The following is a 23,044-nucleotide window of genomic DNA, read 5'->3' as shown; positions in this document are numbered from 1 at the left end:
TGTTATGGTATGTTTCTCTTAAAGCTTCAATTTTTCAAAGGTTGCTCAGTCAACTATTCAGGTTATGAAATATGAAATGAGAAGATAGACAAGAATCCTAAACACCCGAACAAAAAACTTACCCAGCTGCTTTGGAAATCCACTCATGTTTGGTGCCTAGATACATAATGCTTGTACATTCATTACAATAGTGAATGAAAAGAGAGCAGTGAATAAAATAATTCATGTCTTCTAGGAGAATGAAATAGCCATAGTTCTCAGCTACTCAAAGAATTTGCAGTATAATGACATACAGTTTCCCATTGTCCTACTAGGGGATATGTCAAGATGTTAAAGTCCAAACTAGAAACGTAGTGGCACTGTGGCTGTACCAACTGATGCCAGTGTGTTTTGAGTCTTGTCTTTAGGTTAAGCAAAAAGAGGAATGGAGGTTGTTCATGTGACTTGTTCGAAATCTGCTTACAGGCCTTGGTGAGTTGGTTGTTAAAGTGAAGAGGGGTCCACATTGTCCACCAACTGTTCAAGTCCTTTACAGGTGTGAAGATATTCTACATTTTTTCTAGTAAGACAGCCTGTCGTCTCCAACTTCCAGGATGGTGTTGGAAATATCTGATTTTGAGAATCGTTATGCTTTTAAACTGTATTTAATTTTAAGATCAGCTGGACTTGCAGGGGGGTAATCTAGAGAACAGAACTTGTATTTTACATACCCCAACTGAATGCCACATAGGTACGCTAAAAGAAAGTCCATAAAAATAAAAGAAAGTCACAAGTCTATAACATTCAAATCATTTAAATGCAAGTTCCAACCCGCAAGTCTGAAGTGAAGAGATTTCTTTTGATTAGAGGGAGGGGTCTCCAGGATTAACCATGAATGAGGGTTGGGGGATTAGGAGTTAAAAGGCTAAAACAGGAATAGTGCTAACAGTCAATAACTGCGTGGAGGTTCTTACTTTAGGAATTAGGTCTAACCATAGAGGGAGATTTTTAATTCCTTTAAATGTAAAAGTACAGAACTTCTGTAATTTAGAGCACAAGGCAATTACTGAGAGCATTTGTTTTACAGTACAAATCTTAACTTGAAATATCAAATTTTTCAGCTACTCAATGGAAGTTCAAATTTCCTTTTAAACGTTAATTGTATCTGCAGGGATTTTTTCCACTCTGCTGGATTGTTTGTGGTAGTTCAAGGTAGTGACTCGTCATCACTCTAAAGGATAAATAGGAACAGGCAGAAAATACTGACCTTGCCAGCAAAGTTCATTCCCATAAAACTCCTTGCAAGAATGTAGGTTCTGGTTGTTCTCTATTTACTCATTATGTAAGACTTGACTAAAAAACTTCATAGTGTAAAAACTGACATTTTATTGAAAACTGGATTTGAAAATCATAAATAGTTTCTGGAGAGACTGATTTATCAAAGAAATTTGAACACCTCTGTACAAAAGACCCTTGCAACTGTAGTTGCATTACAATAAAAATGGCCATTGTGACACATTATTAGTATCTCATAAATAACCTAAAGACATGATACAGTACTGGAATAACAAGGTGTAGAGCTGGATGAACACAGCAGGCCCAGCAACATCACAGGAACAAGAAAGCTGACGTTTCGCACCAAGACCCTTCTTCAGAAAAATGAAGGAGGGGGGTCTAGGCCCGAAACGTCAGCTTTCCTGCTCCTATGATGCTGCATTCATTCAGCCCTACACCTTGTTATCTCAGATTCTCCAGCATCTACAGTTCCAACTATCTCTGATACAGTACTGGAAGCATGTTTTGTAATTGTTAAATTATGAACTTAATCAGGCCAAAAAGTATCAAATCATACAAATACTTTAAAATGTGATTTCAAAAATAACCTTTCTTTTAAAATGTAGTTTCACATGGTTCATGCAGACAAAAACATTCCCAGCCATATTTTTTGTATCTCATGAAGGGAAATAATTAAGTATATACCCAAATCCCAAAAAGATATACAAAGCAGAAAACTCAAACTGTAGTTTACCACTTATCCTCACATTAAAATTACTGAAGTGTGTAATGACAGGGATCAAAACCTTACTCTGCCCCAACATTATACACCATATAAAGAATAAAAAATGAAAAAATGTTTTGACAGTTGAGGAAGAAATACAGCAAGATACCCTAGCACCATCTAATACTTCAAGTGCAATATGCTTCATTTCAGAACGAAGAATGTTCTTAAATATGTTTCAGTTACAAAAACTACTTTGTTCATTTGTGTTGCAATCCATGAAATATCTCCTGATGCAAAACATGTGCTTAATCTTCACTTCGTCTTCAAGCAACATTGTTTATTAGCTGAAAATCCATTTTTGGTATTGATCAGAAGGGTTGCATGGAACTAAGTTTGGCTTGTCCCCTCTTGCAGTTAAGCACTCATTTGAAACTTGATTTACTAGATGCTTGTCCTGTAACACAAAGCATAAATTTATAATAGTTATCAGCATAATTTTTGAAAACCTTAAAAAGTGTTAATCCCTGACCATTTTATCTACTGTTGAAGTTATTAGGTTTTGTTGTGTTATAATTCATTCAAGGTACTGTCATGAATAAATCTGAGCATTTTACTATGGAGCCATGTGCTCTCCCCATCCATTTTTTGAAAAATGTTTTCAACATCTATTTTGCATTTCAAATTTTCTTTTAAAGGGGCCCGATGACCAACTTTCAGGAATATATGGGTTACCATGACAGTAAACATGAACTCCAAGCAAATAAATTGGTAATTTAAATGAACAACTAACAGAAACAGAATCAGATCTACTGTCCAGAAAAAGACCCTTATCCATCATGTCAATGCCAGTCAAGAAAAATGACCCGACTCTTCTAATCCAAAATTCTAGCACTTTAACAAAGCCTTTTGTATGCCTTGGCATCATAAGTATTTCTAAATGTTCTGGGTTTCTGCCTCTGCCATCCTTACAGGCAAAGTTCCATATTCCCATTTCCATCTGGGAGAAAATGCTTTTCAACCTTGTTCCAAAAAGTTACTTTGTCTACCTTATCTATGCCCCTCATAACTTTATGCATCTCCATTCCCCCTCAGTCTCTTCTGCTCCAAGGAAAACGGTCTATCCAATCTCTATTCATAACTACTGCTTTAAGAAAAGTCACTAGATTTGAAGTGTTAACTCTGATTTTTCTCTACAGCTGCAGCCAGACTTGCTGACTTTGTTTTTGTTCCATTGTACACTACCTTTTCTAAACATAGAAACTTAGAAGATAGAAGCAGGAGGCAACCATTTGGTCCTTCAAGCGAGCTCCACCATTCTTCATGATCGTGGCTGATCATCCCATCACAATAGCTTTGTCCTGCTTTCTCCCCATAACCTTTGATCCCATTTGCCCTAAGTGCTATATCCAGTCACCTTTTGAATACATTTAATGTTTTGGTATCAACTACTTCCTGTGGTAATGAATTCCACAGACTCGCCGTTCTTTGGGTGAAGAAATCTCCTCATCTCCCTCCTAAATTGTCTCCCCTGAATCCTCAGACTATGACCCCTGGTTCTGGACACACACCATCAGGAGCATCCTCCCTGCCCAGTCCTGTTAGAATTTTGTAAGTCTCTGAGATTCTACCCCCACCCACATTCCTCTGAACTCTAGCAAAAACAATCCCAACCTAGTCAGTCTCCCGTCATACGTCAGACTCATCATCCCTCGAATCAGCCTGGTAAACCTTCGCTGCATGCCCTTGAAAGCAAGGGCATGCTTCCTCAAAAAAGGAGACTAAAACTGCATACAATTTTCTAGGTATGGCCTCAGCAAGGCCCTGTAATAACTGCAACAACAACATGCCTCTCACAAACGAAGGCCAACATACATTTGCCTTCTTTACTGCCTGCTGCATCTTACCTTCAGTGGCTGGTGCACACTCCGGTCTCCCAATTTACAGCCATTCAGGTAGTAATCTCCTTTCTTGTTTTTGATTCTGAAGTGAATAACCTCATTTGTCCAAATTACACTGCATCCGCTTTTGATTTGCTCACTTACGCAAACTGTCGAGATCCGCACCCTCTCACCTAACTTGGTATCAGCTGCAAACTTGGAGATGTTACATTTTGTTTCCTCAGCCAAATAATTACTATACATTGTGAATAGCTGGAGGCCCAGCACTGATTCATGTAGCACCCCACTCATTACTGTCTGCTAATTTGAATAGGACCCATTAATTCCTATTCTTTGTTTCCTCTCTGCCAACCAGTTTTACATCTGTCTGAATACACTCCCGCACACCCCCCCCCCCCACCCCCGCCATCCCCTGCACTTTAATCGTGCACATTAATCTCTTACATTATTATTGCCGACCTTAACTGAAACACCACTGAAATGCTGACAGGGATGACCATTGACCAGAAACTACTCAACCATCCATACGAATTGAAGGCTACAAGAGCAGATCAGAGGCAAGGAATCCTGTGCAAAGTAATTCACCTACTGACAACTCAAAAGTTTATGTATCACCTACAAGAAACTAATCAGACGTATGACAGGAGAGCTTAACTAACCATGAAGGTGCAGTACCAACAAACGTACTCGACACCGTCTAAGACAAAGCAGAGCACTTGACTGTCACCCCATCTAACACCTTCATCCTTGGTGGTGGATAGACAATGTACTGTGAAAGCAGTCTGTACCATCTGCACAATGCATTATAATAATGCACCAAGTTTCCATGGCATTTTCAAGAGCAAGGATTGCAAATACAGGAAGCTCCCCTCCAAGCCACACAACATCCAGACCAGGAACCGCACCAACATTGCTTCACAGTTGCTCCTTCCCTTAATAGCATTGTGGGTGTAGCTAGACCACACTGACCACATTAGTTTGAGATGGCCGCTCACCGGCATCTTCTCCAGCTCAAGTAGGGTTAGCCAATCAATGCTGGCCTCTGCAGCAACATTCACATCCTATGAAGAAAAATTTATTTCATTACACCCCATTTGTTGAATTCTTCTGGTGTGCATGGTCCTTTATTTTCAATCCTAGCATTTAACAGCTATTCCTAGTTGGTTCATGAATGTCTTGAACTGTGTTCAGACCTGCAAGTTATCCGCTTTACATTTTTCATTTATCTATCTTTGGGACTGAACTGTTCGGCTTAAACTGCTGTTATAACCATGAACAATTAAATCAGCACAAATTTGGGGATGAATGGAGTACATTCCTGTTCTCTGTGATTCAGTATCATTTTGTACTAAGATACTAAAAGGACCTCAACAGTAGGACTTCTAATTGAAGAGGGGGCAGCTCCATCAAGGCAAAATGTCCCAAAGTTACATTTTCTTAATTCCAAACAACAGATAGAAACATAAAAGTTCATGCACTTTGCAACTGCATAGCTGCAATTAATATAGGACAGTTTGTTACAGCAGTGAACTTCAATAATAATCACAATATTGACTGCAACAGTTTTAAAGCTGGACACAAAATATAATGAACTTTAATTTAATTTAAATTTAATCAATTGCAATCTCAAGGAAAATGATTAATCACCTGAAATTCCCATTTCTGCTCAGCTGAAACAAAACTATTTGAACCTTTATATGTGCATTCCTCAAGAAGAGCATTGCCTTTTAGGTTATGAATACACAACTCCTTCTGAATATTATGACGAATTTCATGCAGCGAGGTGTATTCAAAGTACTGGGGGGAGAAAAATAAAAGTTCGTGTTAGTAGATTGCATTATAAATGCACCTGCTCAATTGAGGTTAAAAATCTTTAAAATTCATATGACCTTACTTAACTGTTCATTGAGAAATGTGTTGAATTACACTAACTCAAAACTGAATATCAACTCTGTTTTGAAAACTTGACACATATAAAAGCATCCTTTATAGCTGCAGGATGTGCTTTTTGACCAAAAGAAGTTGTAAGGCAAAAAGAACAGCTAATGCCCATCTATGCCTTGACTTTCTGGTCTGACAAAGATTAATTGTATAAGACTCAACGTGGTGATCAGCAGAACTCCGAGCATCAAGGAGCTGTACCTCTTCATGAACTTCAAGATAAGGGTACTAATCAAACATTTTGTACAAAGGATATAGGGTACCAGAAAAATCAGCAAGATGAACTAAATCAAGCTTGTTGCAGTGATGCTGCTTTTATGAATTCTGTGTAACAAACAGCTACTTAAAACTATGCTTTGCCACAAGCAGCCCTGCAGACAGAGATCACACCATTCAGCTGTACCACGCACAGCAGTGTCCTCATCACTCAACTATCACAGTCCTGATATGTTGTTGACCACTCCCTATATGTAGCAAAGTCAGGCTTTTACATTCCAAGAAGGTCAAGTACAGATTAACAGTTGACCCACCCCTAAACCAGAACAAACTCCAATTCTTTGACATCATCTCTTTCAGACATCACCACCACCCAAGTCAGAAGTGCGGTGTCAAAGAGGAATTATCTGTGTGACACTAACTCAACTCTGTATTCAATATATGGGTAAAGGGATTTAATAAATGTTGCCTGTTTCAAGGTGCAATGGACTGGATGGATTCAGTTACTATATCCACTAATACAGCCCTAAAACTATAAACAGATTCCCAGCTAACAAAGCCTGAATTTCTCAAAGCAGACATAACAAAGTGTGAAAAGTCTGCTCAACAGTGAATCGATCAATACTGATTGAAAGTCTGCAACAGCATACAATGTGCTCCACCATTTGGGGATACTGCAGTGATGTATGCAGGAACTTTTTAAAAAAAAATAAACAAACCCAGCAATTAAATCAAGCCGGCTTGAAGACAAAGGCAGGATAATCATCACTGAACCCAGCAAGCTGATAGAAAAGTGGATGAAGCATTACCTCTAACTCTACACAATGAAGAATATTGAAATACTGTCATATCACAACTTCTGAAGGAGCAACACAATTCAACTTCCTTCTTGTGTGGGACTTTGCGCAATTTACACCAATAACAAGAGGCTGATGACCTCACAAAGACCCACACCAACAGTACTTAAAAACTTGTCGCACCAAGAAAATACAAATTGTTACCACTGTTGAATAACATTGTGCAAGAGAGTATTCATTGGCAATCTTCTCACATTACAAACTATGTCAGGAATTCTCTTGGTGATATCACTTTTCCATCATTATTTCACTGGTAATGTAGCTGAAACTCCATTCTCAAACATCAAACTGTGTTTCCATTATATTTCTGGCAGTTGGCATCCAGAGAAATTTTAATGCTTTTCTGAAATGTTAGAGTGTCATGAAAAGCCCAGTGGATAATTCTACCGGTGCACAAACATGAAAAGGCAAGTGAAAGCACAAAATAAGTAAGAACATTGTAGTGAATATCAGGGATTTAAAGGGTACATGAAATAATTAGACAACCATATTAAGAAAAGCATTTAAGAATCATCTACTTAACACCAAGAAATTACTGAAAGCAATGTCCTGGTTTACCCAAATGTGATTGAACTTGTATTTATCAAATCAAATATTTTATTGTATTACCTGGTTTCCTCCAAGACCATGGCAAGAATACATAATTAAGTGTTTTCCACCCTGGTTATTTTCTCCAGCATCCAGGCAAGTCTCCAAACCTAGGTTTTTAATCTGAAATTGAAAGATAAAACAGATATTACAAATAAAGAAGCTTTTGGTTTGCAAAAAACACTTAATTTTTGACAAGATCTTTTACTTGGTTTTGGCCTTTCAAAACTCTATTTTCTTGGTAAACACAATTAATTGAAAATTATACTACAAAATAATCAAAGTAATAAAATCTGATCATATATATGATCTGACATGCAAACTAATAATTTAACCATAACATAAAAAAGGAACAGAATTAGACCATTCATTTACATAATGCTGATCTATTTGTTTTGAATATCACATTTCCATCCGCCATCATTTCAGTCCCTTCCTGAACCATTAAATATTTCTAAGCAGGAGCTAGATAACTAATGACCTTACCTCCACCACATTAAGGCAGAGCGTTTCAATGTCTCACAAAAGGTCAGAAGAAAGTAGTTCTTCTCATCGCTATCCTAAAAATTGAATTGAATCAGAGCAAACCTTCTCTCCATTTGTAAGTTGTCAAGACCATTCAGGATTTTATGAACTTCAATTAAGTCACCCTTGGAGCTCCTAAACTCCACTCAAAGAAATCCCTACCATTTTCAACATATCCTCAAAAAGAAAACCCACTTATTCCAGGTATCAACCCAGTACACCCTCTTTAAGCCACCTCCAAAGTATTTGTATGCTTCATCAAATAAGTAGCTATAATTGTATTTGAAATGAGATCTCACCAATACACCATATAATTGAAGCTCAACATGCTTGCACTTTTATTCAGTTCTCTTGTAATAAATTCTATCTTCCTATTAGCTTTCTTGGTTATGTGCTGCACCTGTATTCTCATGTTCTGTAGCTCATACACAAACACTAGATCCCAGTGAACTTCAGATTTCCAGTCACCATGTTTTTTTTTGTTTTCTTGCCAAAGTGAAGAATTCCACATTTTCCAACATTATACTTCATTTCAGATTTTCTCAACATATAGATATCTGTCTACAAAATCCTTGCATCTTCTCTGTAATATACTTTCCTATACATATTTTGCGATAGTCTGTGAATTTGGTTAACATACTTTCACTCCCCTCATCTAATTCATTGCTAAAAATTATAAAAGCTGGTATAATTCTGTCAGCTCTTAGAATTCTAAGAAACCCATGCACAGATCTCTGCAAGATTCCACTTATCATGTACTCCCAATGAGACAAAGACCCAATGACACATACCATTTTTTGCCAACCAAACTTCTATACAACCTAATCTGTTACACCCTATAACCATAGACTCCTATTTTGTGCAATAATCTTTGATGTGGTACATTATCAAAAGCCTCCTGCAAATCCAAGTATGCTTAAAGTATAATGCTTACACTTTCTTTAGACATAGCGAATGTTTTTGCCTTCCAAGTACTCCAATAAATTGTTTAAACATGATTTCCCTTTAAAAGAAACTCAAGGTAATTAGGAAGGTCAGCATGGTTTTGCCAAAGGGTTCAACTATAATCGCTGTAACAATCGATTGGACAAGTGACCAAACGTTTCCTGTGTTCTGCCTCTTGCCTTCCTTGAACGGAGGAGTTATATCTGCTATTTTCCAACCTGGTGGAACCTTTGCCGAATCAAACAAATTTTGGCCAATTAACACCAATACATAAATAGCATCAACTTTTAAGATCCTGACATGAACTCCATCTGGATCCCAAGACCTGTCAATCTGGAGGTCCATCAGTTAGTTTTGTGTCTTCCCTTGTTATTGTAATTTCACTAGCCTCCAATCTCCCTTCCACATCCTGATTTAGTTATTACTGGGACTTTTTTTGTATCCTCTGTATTGAAGACAAAAGCAATATTTGTTCAATTCATCTGATATTTCTTTGTCATCTACTACTAACTCTACATTCTGAATCTAGTTCACTTTAATTATCATTTTCCTTTTTAAACACCTGTAGAAACTCTCACCATCCATTTTTATTTAACATCCTAGCTAGCTTCCTCTGATACTCTAAATATTTTTTCTGCTGGTAAATGTTTTAATCATTTTCTGCTGTTCTTTCTATTTTGATCTGACCTGCCACTCATCTTTACATATTTATAAGCTTCATCTTTAGGTTTGGAAGTTTCCTTAACTTCATTAGCATTTTCCTTACAGAAGGAATATAATCATTGAGTAATCTGCAATACTCCCTAAAAGGTTTGCCACTGTCTCTCTCTATTGGTCTATGATGCCATTTGCTTTCAGCTAGTTCAGCTTTCATACCTACTCAGCCACCCTGATTTAGGCTTAGATGTAAATTTTTCCCTCATAAAGTGAATGCAAAGTTCAAACATATTGTGGTCATGGATTCTTGGAAGTGTGTTGAGCTCATAAGTCACTAACTAATCCTGTCACATTATACACGGTAAACTCTTGTATAACCTTCCGTCTGATCGATGCCAGAATGTGCTGCTCTATGAAACTACCTATCTCAAAAGCAATCTGTGAAGTCACCATCCAGGCTAATAATTTTTCATGTTTATATTGAAAAAGTCATCCATAATTATTGTCATCCTCTTTTTAGTCTCAGCACCCAATATTTCTTCTTTCATACTCTGTCCCACATGATGGTTGCTGTTGTCTTTTATTTGAGGGTTGAGGGTGGAAGCTGTAGACTACTTCCACTTGTGACTTTTTTCCCTATTATTCCTCATTGCAATCCAAGTCTCACTCTTGAACCAAAGTAACGTCTGACGATTGTAAAAATGCCACGTCTTATTAGTGTTATGCCTCCATCTTAACATCCTATTCTTCTTGGGTGTCAAATTTATCAGCATTCTGCAGCCACATTTTCAAATAGCTATTAGGTCTTATTTATTTAATGCATGCCATAAATTTGTTTACTTTGTTATGAATTCTACATTCCTTTAGTTTTTTTTTAAATCTTTGTAACATCTAACCTTGATTGTTGGTGTAGTTTTAGCTTTTGTTTTACCTCTCTACCCCTCCCAGACCCTCATTTATGGCATTACTATTTCCATCTCTTACCTTGACTCAAATGATATGACATCTTTGCACATTTAATTCCCTGCCCCACTATCTCATTCAAAACACTCTTTACTTCCCATGCTATCCCGTTGATAAGGAAACTGGCCCCAGCACCATTCAGGTGCAGATCACCCCCAACTGTACAGTCGCCATTCTCCCCAGTACTGATGCAAGTAACCTGTTAACTAGAATCCACTTCTCCATTAGTCTAACCGCGCATCACTCTAATTTTATGTATTCTGACAATTTACACACAGCTCACACAATTGAAAGACTATAACTCCTGAAGTTCTGCTTTGTAATTTAGTGTCCTACTCTCATAATTGCCATGTATAACCTCCTCCCAACTTCTACCAATATTATTGGTACTCACATGGACCATGACCACTGGATCCACCCTGCCGACTCAAAATTTCTTTCCAACACTGAGCAGATATCCCTAACTCTGGCACTACACAGATATCCCAGAAATCTGAAACTGCGCTCTTTGCTGTAGAGAAACGTGTCAATCACTACAACTATATTCCTTATTGTTCTCGTGCTTGAAAATTTTCTAAAATGGTGAGACGGTCAGTTCACTCATCCATCATCCAGCCCCCACTCACATCAAGGAAGCTTAGAAAGCCACCACCTTACTGGACAATTGCAGATGCTGCTCTCTGGGTGCCCTTACCTACTTAACACATGCTGACCACTGACCAAGTCAGAAGACCCTCTCCAAAATGGTGTATCTGTCTCTTGCAAGAAAAAAAATCTCGATAAGTTACTCCCTTCTTGATGTGTATTTTGTCTGTACATCGAGTTCATTAAATTCTGGATGGAATCTGTTCAAACTTCACTTACTGCAGCTTTGTCCTGGATCGTTATGGTATACAAGGAGCTTCCAACATGCTGCAGCCTTGATATATCTTTGTCTTGCTATCATTAAATAATGAAGTGCATTTGCTTTTTGTGCATTATATGAATTTTATCACCAAGTTGTATATAATACTAAAAAACTTAAGAACAGAAAAGACCTCAAACTTTTACCAGAGACTCAAAATTGGAAGTTCCTTTCTCTGTGTTGGAGCAAGAACCAATTCCAAACAAATTCTATTAAGTTAACTCTGCCTGACTGCCACCTTGGAGTGCTACGCTTGCCTCTAGATGATGCTGCCTGTCTGCCTCTGGGACCTCACCTTACCAGCTGCTCGAGATTATGCTGACTGCGAATGAGTGAGGGGCAACTAGTCAAGGCTACAAATCACATCAAACTCTGAAATTTAAAATAAAACACAACTCCTTCATTAATGAAACAGCACAACATGAATTAAAAACCAAAGAAATGTGGAAGCTGTAAATCAGAAACAGAAGCAGAAATTACAGAAAAGATCAGCAGGTCTAGCAGGGTCTGTGGGGAGAAATCAAAAGTTAAAATTTAATTCATGACAAATAATGCAACTTAAAATAAAACACTCACCGACCCATAATGTACAGGAGACATATCTGGCATAAACACTTCAGGATAAACATTCTTCAAGTACCAAGTGAAATTATGACAATGGAGACGCTCTTTTAACTCTAGTCTTTCAGTAATATCTCCATATGTTTTCTGTAAAAAAGCACTAAAATATTAATGAAATTCTGACTAACCAAATAAATATACTGTCATAGTCCATGAAAGGACTTACTAACAAGTAGTTATAGGTCAAAAGTCTAATCAAAACATATACTTAGTATTAAAAATGTTTTCTTTGGATAAGTAGGACATTTTTGTAACACATCTAATTCCTGAACAGTTTTACTCAAACTACAGTACAGATCATACTATTTGACAATGTCCCTCATATTAGACCAGATCTTGCAGTCTCTGAATAGCAAACACACAATGGAATGTCCCTGAGGGCCCAAGACACTGACTGTACAGGAATTGCCTGTGAAGATAAAACTTGGTCAGCAGCTCAGGGTCCAGTATGAATATCTCCAACTTTGATTAACAGCCAGGAGATCAAAGTCAAAATTATGGTAGAGATCCAATCTATCAATCCAGCAAAAGCTACACAGGCTATAACAATATCTAATGCCTGACTATCTACACAGCATGATATAAATTATTCATTGAAATGGAACACAGTTCAATCCAAAACTACTGTCCCAAATCAAAAACAAAAATATGAAGGTCTGAAGGGTGATTTGGTTGCAATAGACTGAATGGTTTCATTCAGAGGCAATTATTAATACCCAAATAAATAATACTTGCGTTTTAACAGTTATGCATTTCTTTTGGGTGATTGAACATATTTAAGAAAGGAATATACATTTCCGGGAGCTAAAAGGTGTTAAGAAGAGAATGTGTATTTCATCGAAGTTCAGCCATAATTAATAAATGACAGAATGGGCTTGATGGGCTAAATGGTCTATTCCTACTGCCATTTTCTAGGTTTCTACATTTATATTTGTGCCAGCAAAACAAAAATTTTTTGTAGCACTCCAAAAGAATAATGAATCGTATCCTTCAGGTCTCCTGCATTCAAAAGATTCATCTATGTTGATTTGTTTTTAAACTTTGTAGTAAGGGAATAGGAGTTATAAATTTTGCACAATTCCATCCAACAATAAATGTACTTAGTGCACAATTGAAAATGGTTACAGAGATAAACAAATATAGAAATTCCGGTTTCAGAAGTTAAACATTGGCTTTTTTGAGTTGATCTGAACGTTAAAAATTGATCTGATTGCAGCCACTATTACTAAGAATGACAATGAGAACTATCAACTTTCAAAACAATGTCCAATGGTATAACTTTTGTTGCCAAAACAGCAACTTTCCAGCTTCAAAAATCAGAATGAGAGTTTTAATACTGATGAGCGCAGAGCTTTGTAGGTGGATGAGGAGTGAAATCCCAGCAAAATACAAGCTTGCCAGGAAGCCACCTCAGAACCATATTTCTATATTAAACAGCACACCTTAAGTTACTTGAAAGCAACCCCAAATTCTGCCAAAAACAGCAATGCATGGAGCTCATTGGAAGCCAAACAATTTCCAGATATGCACACTAGCACATCAACCTAAGTTTTGGTCAGCAGATTTATGTTACCTCCAAAGCCTCTCAACTTGAATCATTGACGAGCAGACTTGAAAGACATGTATAGCCAAGTGCAAATGGGTCACCAAAATTGCCCAACGCACTGTGGATAATTCATGGAGTCACAGTAAGAGTCACAAAATTGTTACTGTGCAGCAGGGGGCAAGTTGAGTTATAATATCTGCACTGGATGGGTCAACAAGTATTTCACTTCATGGAATTTTCCTGCCTTGTCCCTGGAACCCTGTGTTGTAGCTGCCTATGCGGAATGTGACAAAATTGTTATCAGAGGTTTTCTTTTTAGCTGATACAAAGCAATCAAAAGGAAATTTCAGACAATATAGCATTTCATACAGCTCAAGTCATGGCCTTCACGGACAACAAAATGGACTAGAACGCAAACAGCGAGACTCTTATAAGGCAGCTCAGATGAAAACCACCTGATTTGAGATTTCCAATTTTTATATGAAATAGAAAGGTCAAGCCTGACCTGAGATGAGGCAGTTTAAATAATTATAACTGTATTTAAGATTACATACATTTCATGCACATAGTGCATGAGAATAGAAGTTTAAATTTATTAGATATTGGGAAATTAAATTTCTGAAGTTAGCAGTTAGCCTTGAATGTAAAGGCTTGTTCTGAAGAAACCTTGTTTTTCCGTCTGCAAGATTAGAACAACAAAAAGGTATAAACAATTTGACCTCACAAATGACGTGGCAAGAGGAGCAGAAACAATGTTGCAACTGGGTCACTATGACCTAGAGAATAAACAACTTGCCACTTCACAAGTCTGATAAGAGGGAAGCTGATCCCAAAATTGTTAGTTTTGTCACAGAATCATAGTATTAGGTTTAACTATGTATAACTTTATATTAGAGTTGATATAACAAATATTATAACCATTGTTAGAAATTAATATTCTTTTTAAATCTTATATACTAAGATCAGTAACGGATATGAATTGCATGCCTGAATTTGAAAAGTCATAGTAATAAACATTGGCTGGCAAATGTCTAGGAAGGGGTATAACTAATCGGTGGTTAATAATCATAAGAGCCCAAAGAGCGGGTGAAAGCGGGTCTGGTAAACATCACAACATGATGGGAAGACACAAGGTGGACCATTAAGTTGTCCATCACTGATCATGTATTCACAATTCGATGTGCAGATCAGAGGGAATGTGGCAAGCACTGATGGCAATGGTGCACGTGACCATTGTAACATGGTTATGTGTAAACAACTTGTACTTTTTTGGGAAAGATGGAGTGTCTCTGACCTCCGATCTGAGCTTTAATTAAGACAACAACTGGGCTCCACGTGAAAGCCAGATTCAGAGCAGTCTCTGGCCTCTCCCACACACAGTAAAGGAGCTTTGATTAAAGACTGTTTGATTTGTGCTACTGAACAAAGGACTCGGATTCTTCTTTAAAAATTATACTAATTTCCTTCTGAATACCTCATTGAACCCGATTCAGGCAGCACATTCCAGAGCCAAGATAGTGACTCTGTATCTTCTCATTCTCAATCCTTTCACCGATAGCTCCATTAGATTTCCAATGAGCCTACTCTTCACGCAGAAAGAGGTTAGGGTTGGTACTTCTGGGCATTGAGGTGGCTTGTCTCATTTTGCAAATGCTTGATGAGGATGTTGGCACCAGAAGGAACCTTTCAAATGTTAACTGGACTCATACAAATGATTGAAAAACATGAATTGGACTTCAAATGTTTTAACCAGATTTATCAATAGTTTCATTGTTTTCTGAATTCTGTGATTTGGACTTGAATATATGCAAGTTTGGATTTTTGGTTTTTGAGCCAGTAAAATGTGGATTTTCTTGTATGTGTAGTTAATAATTAACTTCAAATTATTTCCATAGCCATGGTGATTTTTTTTTAAACAACAAGTTTCTGAAGTCCCATCAGTGCAATGCAAATTCATTTCCTTTCCTCCAAAAGTATTATGCTGATCAATTAATCCAAAATTTTAATGTTTGCCCTGGGAAAGATGGTGGAGCTACATTCTGAAATCACAGAAATCCTTGGATTTAAGGATTGTGCTGTTAGGAGGGAGCACCTGGATTTTGATCCAGCAATAATGAAGGAATGGTGCCATGGTTCAGCCAGGATCACGAGTAGTTCAAAGGATATCTTGCAAATGTTCCTGTGCACCTGCTCACCTTATCATTCAAGATGTAGAATCCATGAGTTCAGAAGGTGCTTTTGAAGGAGGCCTTGTGATTTACTATAGTGCATCTTATAGATATCCATACACTACAGCCAGCAAATGTCAGTGGTACAGGGAGGGAAAAGTGAAGGTTGTGAATGGCGCTGCTTTGTACTGGGTGATGCCAAGCTTAAGTATTGTTGGAACTGCACTCATCCAGGCAAGTGAAATGTAATTCATCACACTCCTGTCTCATACTTTGCAGATGATGTTTGATAGGTATTTGGAGAAATCAGTAAATTATTCTCTGCAGAATTCTTAGCCTCTGACACTTACAGTCGCAACATTTATATGGCAATTCAATTCAGTTTCTGATCAATGGTAATCCAAAAGGATGCTGATAGTGGGAGAATCAATGATAGTGCTGCCATTGACTATAAAGGGGTGATGGTTAAAATCTCTCTTGTTGGAGATGGTCATTGCCTGGCACTTGTGTGGTGTGAACCATCCCAAGCCTGGATATGATCCTAGTCTTGTTGTGTACGAATGCACACTGCTTCAGTATTGGCATCTCAATAATGCTGTACATTGGAACATCATCTGACCTTATGATAGCAGATTGATCATTGATGGAGAATTTGAAGGTGATTGGACCTCTCTCTCTACCCAAGTTACTTTAGAACTTTTATGGTGCAGTGAATGTCCTGACCTCTGAGCCAGAACACTTAGGTTTTAAATCCCAGCTGCTCTAGAGTGGTGTAATAACGTCACCAAATAGGTTGATTAGAAAATATTGGACCTGAGAAGTTCATGCAGAAATGTCTTGGGGCTGAGAAGACTGACATCAAACAAGCTTCCTTTATGCTATGTATGACTAACTAGCAAGGAGTTTTACCTCAATTCCCATTAACTCAAATTTTGATGGGGCTCCTGAGTGCAATGCTCAGGCAAATGTTATTTTGATGTCAAGGACAGTAACCCTCACCTCCCTTCTAAATTTCAGCCCTTTTGTCCAGGCTGTAATGAGGTCATGAGTCAAGTGTCTGACAAAATTAGCAGGTCATTACTGTGCAAGGTTGCTTTATAACACTGTCACCTATCTCTTCTACCACTTTGCTGATGATGGAGAGCAGTTTGATAGGGCAGTAACTGGCCAGGTTGGGTTTCTCCTGCTTTTTATGCAGGACAGGAGAACTGGCAAAGTTTCAACACTACTGAAGATTCCAGTTCTAGCTCTACTAGCCAGAGCTGGCAAGTTTTGGAGCACATCTTCACTACTATTACCAGAATTATATTCGGCTTACAGCCTTTGCAACGTCTCCAACCATTTCCCAATGTCAGATGAAGCAAACCAAATCAATCAAATACTGGCATCTGGAATGCTCAGACTTCAGGAGGATTTCAAGAATCATATATTCTGCACCTATGGCTGAAAATGCTTCAGTTACATCTTTGGCGCTGATATACCAGGCTCACCTATTATTGAAAATGGGGTGTTTGTGGAGCCACCTCCTCCTCCGTTTAATTGTCTACCACCATTGACAGCTGGATATGGCGGGACAGCAGAGCACAGACCTGATCTGTTGGTTGTAGATTCCTTAGCCTTGACCATCATTTACTGCTTCCACCATTTGATATGCAAGTCGTCTTTTGTTCACCAGGTTTATGCCTAATTTTAAGGTAATTGTAGTGCTGCTCCTGACATTCCCTCCTTTTTATTCAACCATGATCGATTTCCAAACTTCCCTGTGTTGAAGAAGAGGGGTCTATGCCAAGACAATGTGTCTGAATACAATTCATTTGCGGATAGTCCTGGTTGCCCAGATTTTTGTTACTAGATCTGTTTAAAGTCAGTCCCATTTTGTATAGCGGTAGTGCAATGCAACTGATATGGATATCTTCAATGTGAAGATGGGACTTAAATCTCCATAAAAAGGTGTGTGTAGTGGTCACTTCTAATAATAATTTCACAGATGGATATATTGCTGAGGACAAGGTCAGGTTAATTTTTTTCCCCTCTTGGTTGATTCCCTTTCCACTTGTTGTCCCAATCTTCAGGCTTACCATTTCTTTCTCACATCATTAAAAGCCACTTCCTTTGATCTAACACATCTTCAATTTCTTTAAGGCACTGAGATGAGGAGTTACTGCTTTCAGGGAGTGAGATAAAGTTAATGAAACATTAGAATTCTCTCTCAGGGTTGTGGATTGTCAATAGAGGACTTTATTCAAATGCAGGGTATCAATATATTTTTGGGCAATAAATGAAACTGATGGAATAAGCAGGGAGGTGGAGTTGATTTAGATTTTCTGTTATGATTTTATTTATTGCTAAGCTAATTTGACAGATGGGATAGTACATGTCTGTTTTGCTCCTATTTCTAATTATTCTTTTGCTTCTGTGACTATTTCTTTAACATGATCATGGCTGACCTTATCCCAGTGGGGCTGAGACCAGGATAAGATCAGCCATGATTATGTTAAATGGCAATGCGGGCTGGAAGAGCTGAATTGCCTGTTTCCACTCCTAATTTTTATGTTCTGTTTCAGAACGTCGTTTCTGGTCCAACAAAGTTAAAGGAAATAATGTTGGAAAGGGGAACTGCAATTTGAAGGGAACAAGGAAGCATTTAGTACGTAGGCAATGTCACTTCAGTGCAGAATATGTAATTCCTGTATACCTTGCAGTTCTTCATGGAAAATTTCTACTTCTGAATAATAGAATCATACAGCACAGCATGAAGCCACTAAGCCCATTATTTTTCTGCTGGCACTTTTTATATTACTTCAATAGCTTTCTGGTAATATGCGCTGTGCAGTGTCTGCTGATCACTGTATGAATCTTTTGTGCTTTTTTTTATTTTATGTCTTCTGCAGACTCTACAGTTTGATTTAAGTACAGATGCTATAAAACACATTTTGATGGAAATAGATGATTTGGGAGTGTCCTGTCTAGAATCATAACAAATTGAGGACCCTTGTCTGAGCATCAATCATAACACCATTATTATGTTACCCTCCAAGCCACGTAACATTCTGACTTAAAGAAATATCATAAGTCCTTCAACATAGAATGCTGCAGCATTTTGAGCCATCAATCTAGCACTTAGGAAGTACCATTATTATAATCGTAATAGTTCAAGAACAAATAGGGACAGCCGAAACGATGGTGGCCTTTAAAAAATTATATATCATAATGAATAAATGAAAAGAGAAAGAGCTTTATTGTTGTCAAAAATGGACTGAGATTGAAACATCATTTAATTATGAAGCAACTTTGTAGTGCACAGAATTAAAGTATTCTGTGAAAATTCAGTTAACTGTAAATATGTATTTGAACCTTCAGAGAAAAATGTTAAACAAAAACATACAAAATCACAACACAAACTAAAGCTATAACCTTATTGTTGCCACGTTATTGTTCTTTGGTGCTTGTTTTGAATTTCATTTCTCAAGCAAAACAGGTCAAACAAGTAGAAGAACTATACATTTCTTGATGTATTTGTGCTACCCATCCTATTGAAAAGCTTCAAAACAATTCAAAACCCAAAGACAAAACATAAAGCTTTACACTTGATGTACAATCTTTGTAAACTGCTGTCAACCAAGCTAATGCCAAAGTACTTTTTTAACAATGCCACCTACCTCTTTAGACATCTGCATTGCCTGTTGATTTCGTCTGTAAAATATCTGTTTATAGTCATCCATCCAGACTTCTGCCAGACGGACCAAGTTGCGAGCTATCACTTGAGTACCTTTGGGAAATGTATGTGGACTTTTGGTGCGAAATACATGGCCCACTACAGAACACGGCAGAATTTCCAACTGTCCTCCACATAACCAAACCTACCAATAAAAAGAAAAAACACTGGTATTAATAAATTTGAAGCAGATTATAGCTAGAACACTATAGAAAATAGAGAAGGTCAACAAGTAAGGAAAAATCTGTTAACTCATTGCTAAAGTCAGAATAAATTTAATAGAACAACTAGATTGTACAAGAAGCCTTTTAAAAAAAGAAAGGAAACATGAAAATCTCTGCAAGAAACTGAAGTAACAATCACAAAAATGTTCCAGGAATGTGCTTGTAGTAAACAGTAACATTTTAGTCTAAACTGATAGCTATAAATCAGATTGTTCTATTCCACAACTGAAAATGAGCTTCCATAAATCATGAATTTAACTCCCTTTAAAACAGAAAGATATTGAGGCCAATTTAAAATTCTCCGACCATGCTGCATAAAGACCAAGGAACTGCAGGACAATGAACGGAGAAATAATATTAATCCTGACAAGACTACACCAGTCAAGTCACCTTTGTCCAGGGTTTTACCTCTGCTAATAATGTCTCAAGATTCATTGTCAACTGTTCTTTGATTTTGGATCTGTGATGACCCTTGGGATGAGTTCTATTATTAATAGGTCCAATTAGATTAAGTTGTAATCGTAACGTTGAAAGTTAAAGGCCAAATCAAGAACTAACATTACTATCCTGACGTAAACCAATCAATTTTAGCATTCCACAAAACAGAAGAGATGACTAGTTCTTTCACTCAAGTCTGATTTGAACACTTCATTATAATAGCTGTACTTCTGTAACTTCATTTATTTAAGCAAACATGAATTGGAAAACATTTAAACAAAGAAATTATTAACTGAGGCTAAATCACACAACTTCAGCTTATGTTGGTTCAATTTAAGAGAACTAAGTAGTTCCATTTACAAAAGGAAATCCATTGAGCACTAAGCATGGCATATATAAATGGACAATACCAAACAAAGTCAATATTTTTATCCATGATTCAATATAAGCAAGTACACTTTCCAAGTCATAAATGAAATTTTTACTTCACAACCACATAGCAGAAAAAAAATCTCAGGCATCCCATACATATCAATGCTTAATCATTATTAGATATTACATACCATGTGCTGCGCTAGACAATTTGAGGATGGACAGTTGAGTCACAATTTGATGTGATAAACATATCTTGAAACGGTTCACTCGTGTGCGGTATAACAGAGATAACAAAGTGTGGAGCTGGATGAACACAGTAGGCCAAGCAGCATCTTAGGTGCACAAAAGCTGACGTTTCGGGCCTAGACCCTTCATCAGAAAAGGGGGATGGGGAGAGGGTTCTGAAATAAATAGGGAGAGAGGGGGAGGCAGATCAAAGATTGATAGAGGAGAAGATAGGTGGAGAGGAGAGTATGGGTGGGGGGGTAGGGAGGGGATAGGTCAGAACAGGGAGGACGGACAGGTCAAGGGGGTGGGACGAGGTTAGTAGGTAGGAAATGGAGGTGCGGCTTGAGGCGGGAGGAGGGGATAAGTGAGAGGAAGAACAGGTTAGGAGGCAGGGACGAGCTGGGCTGGTTTTGGGATGCAAAGGTTGGAGGGGGGGGGGGGTAGATTTTGAAGCTGGTGAAATCCACATTGATGCCATTGGGCTGCAGTGTTCCCAAGCGGAATATGAGTTGCTGTTCCTGCAACCTATGGCAGTGATGTGTTGAGAAACTCTCTGATCCAGGGCACTGGGTAAATGAAAATAATGCTGTGTCCACAAGTCATATTTATGGTATTACTAAATCAAACAATGGAAAATTTTAAGTAGCAATCCATTTTATATAAAAAAAATTGAGATTAGATCTGTGGCTGCTTTTGTCCATCGAATGGATGGAGCATCGTTTCGACACAGAAGCTTCCTCCACTGCTTGCGTTGATATTTATGGGATGTCTCATGCATTCATAAGTTGTTGAATTTCCAGATTCACGCCTGGCCAGTACACAGACTTGTGTGCTAACTATCGTGTATATTCAATATCCAAGCATCATTGATGTAACATAGTTTTATGTATTATGCTTTTGATGTTAGCAGTGTTTACTCTTGAAATGACTTGCAATATACACTGATTTTGACAGTACGATAAAATAGTGAAATTTTCTCAGATACTTCTTTGATACTCTCAAGCTATCCCTGGATAATCTTTCACACTTCTTGCAGCTACTTATCTTTAGTAGTTGCTGATTTTAAATGTTTATACTGGATGTGGCTAAAGAATATTTTCATCTTCAAGAATAGTCAATAGGAATAAATTAGCTTTGTATGGGTTGAATAATCTGCACGGTACCTTAGACATGATCATTCTACTAACAAAGTAAAATGTTTGCATTGATTCGCAGCATTTCTGTGCAACACTCACAGAACTACCAAAAAATTGAACTAGGCAGAGAATGCCAGTTAGAAACTCAAATACTTGGATATCTGCAAAGGATTCTAAGAGAAACAGCCAGCTCAGGTCATGCAAAGTCATTTTTCATTGTGGTAGAATAATGTATGGGTCCTCTGTTATTTCTTATTTACATAAAAGTTCTGAATGTGAATGCACAAGGCATGACTAGTAAGTTTGCCGATGACACAAAATTAGGAAATATCATTGATAGCAGGAAAGGTTATGAAAAATTAGAGGGTTCTTGATCAGATGGAGAAGTGGGCTGAGGATTGGAAAATGCAATTCAATACATCCAAGTGTGAGGTGTTGCACTTTGTAAAGTCAAACCAAGGTAGGAGTTATACAGTAAATGGGAAGGTCCTGAGGAGTGTTGTGGATCAGACGGACGTAGAAGTACAAGTACATAGGTTCGTTCAAAGCGGCATCACAGTTGTTTAAGTTGGTGAGGCTGCACTTGCAGTATTGTGTACAGTTTTGGACACTTATAGGAAAGACATAGTTAAACTGGAAATTGTGCAATAGAGATGTCAGGAGGAATAGCTAATGCACACGTGGTAATTTTCCAAAATTTGCTGGATTCTGGGGCAGTTCCAGCAGACTGGAAAACAGCCAATGTGAAGCCACTGTTCAAAAAAAAAGAGGTAGAAAAAATGATGGGGAAATATTGCTCAGCTTGTTTAACTTCTATAGGAGGGAAAATGCTTGAGTTTATCACGAAGGAAGAAATAGCAAGACATCTAGATAGATATTGTCCCAGTGGGCGGACACAGTAAGATTCATGAAAGGCAGGTCACAGTGGGCTAATTTACTGGAATTCTATGGAGACATTACAAGTGCGGTAGACAATGGGGACCAAGCAGATGTGGTGTGTCTGGGATTTCCAAAAGGCATTCAACAAGGTGACACACGACAGGACACTGCATAAGATAAAAGGTGCACAGTGTCACAGGCAATGTACTAGCATGGATTGAGGACTGGAAGCAAGGAGT

The 23,044-nt window shown here is 37.8% G+C and overlaps 1 protein-coding gene across 10 annotated transcripts in view; it reads right to left on the bottom strand.

The window, feature by feature from the left end:
• Positions 1 to 1,339: 1,339 nt before the first annotated feature.
• Positions 1,340 to 23,044, bottom strand: part of galnt3 (UDP-N-acetyl-alpha-D-galactosamine:polypeptide N-acetylgalactosaminyltransferase 3 (GalNAc-T3)) — an 81,432-nt gene continuing 59,727 nt past the window's right edge. For all 10 annotated transcript variants that reach the window (XM_048535377.2, XM_048535381.2, XM_048535376.2 and 7 more), the window contains 5 exons: positions 19,470 to 19,670; positions 12,052 to 12,183; positions 7,503 to 7,604; positions 5,527 to 5,676; positions 1,340 to 2,435 (listed from right to left, as the gene is read on the bottom strand). In XM_048535377.2, coding sequence (XP_048391334.1) covers positions 2,322 to 2,435; positions 5,527 to 5,676; positions 7,503 to 7,604; positions 12,052 to 12,183; positions 19,470 to 19,670 — 699 coding nt within the window. In that variant the 3' untranslated portion in view covers positions 1,340 to 2,321. The remainder of the gene's footprint in view (positions 2,436 to 5,526; positions 5,677 to 7,502; positions 7,605 to 12,051; positions 12,184 to 19,469; positions 19,671 to 23,044) is intronic.

This window comes from Stegostoma tigrinum, chromosome 7, assembly GCF_030684315.1.
Source record: "Stegostoma tigrinum isolate sSteTig4 chromosome 7, sSteTig4.hap1, whole genome shotgun sequence".
Classification (NCBI taxonomy): Eukaryota; Metazoa; Chordata; class Chondrichthyes; order Orectolobiformes; family Stegostomatidae; genus Stegostoma; species Stegostoma tigrinum.
This window is presented reverse-complemented; position numbering and strand designations above follow the sequence as displayed.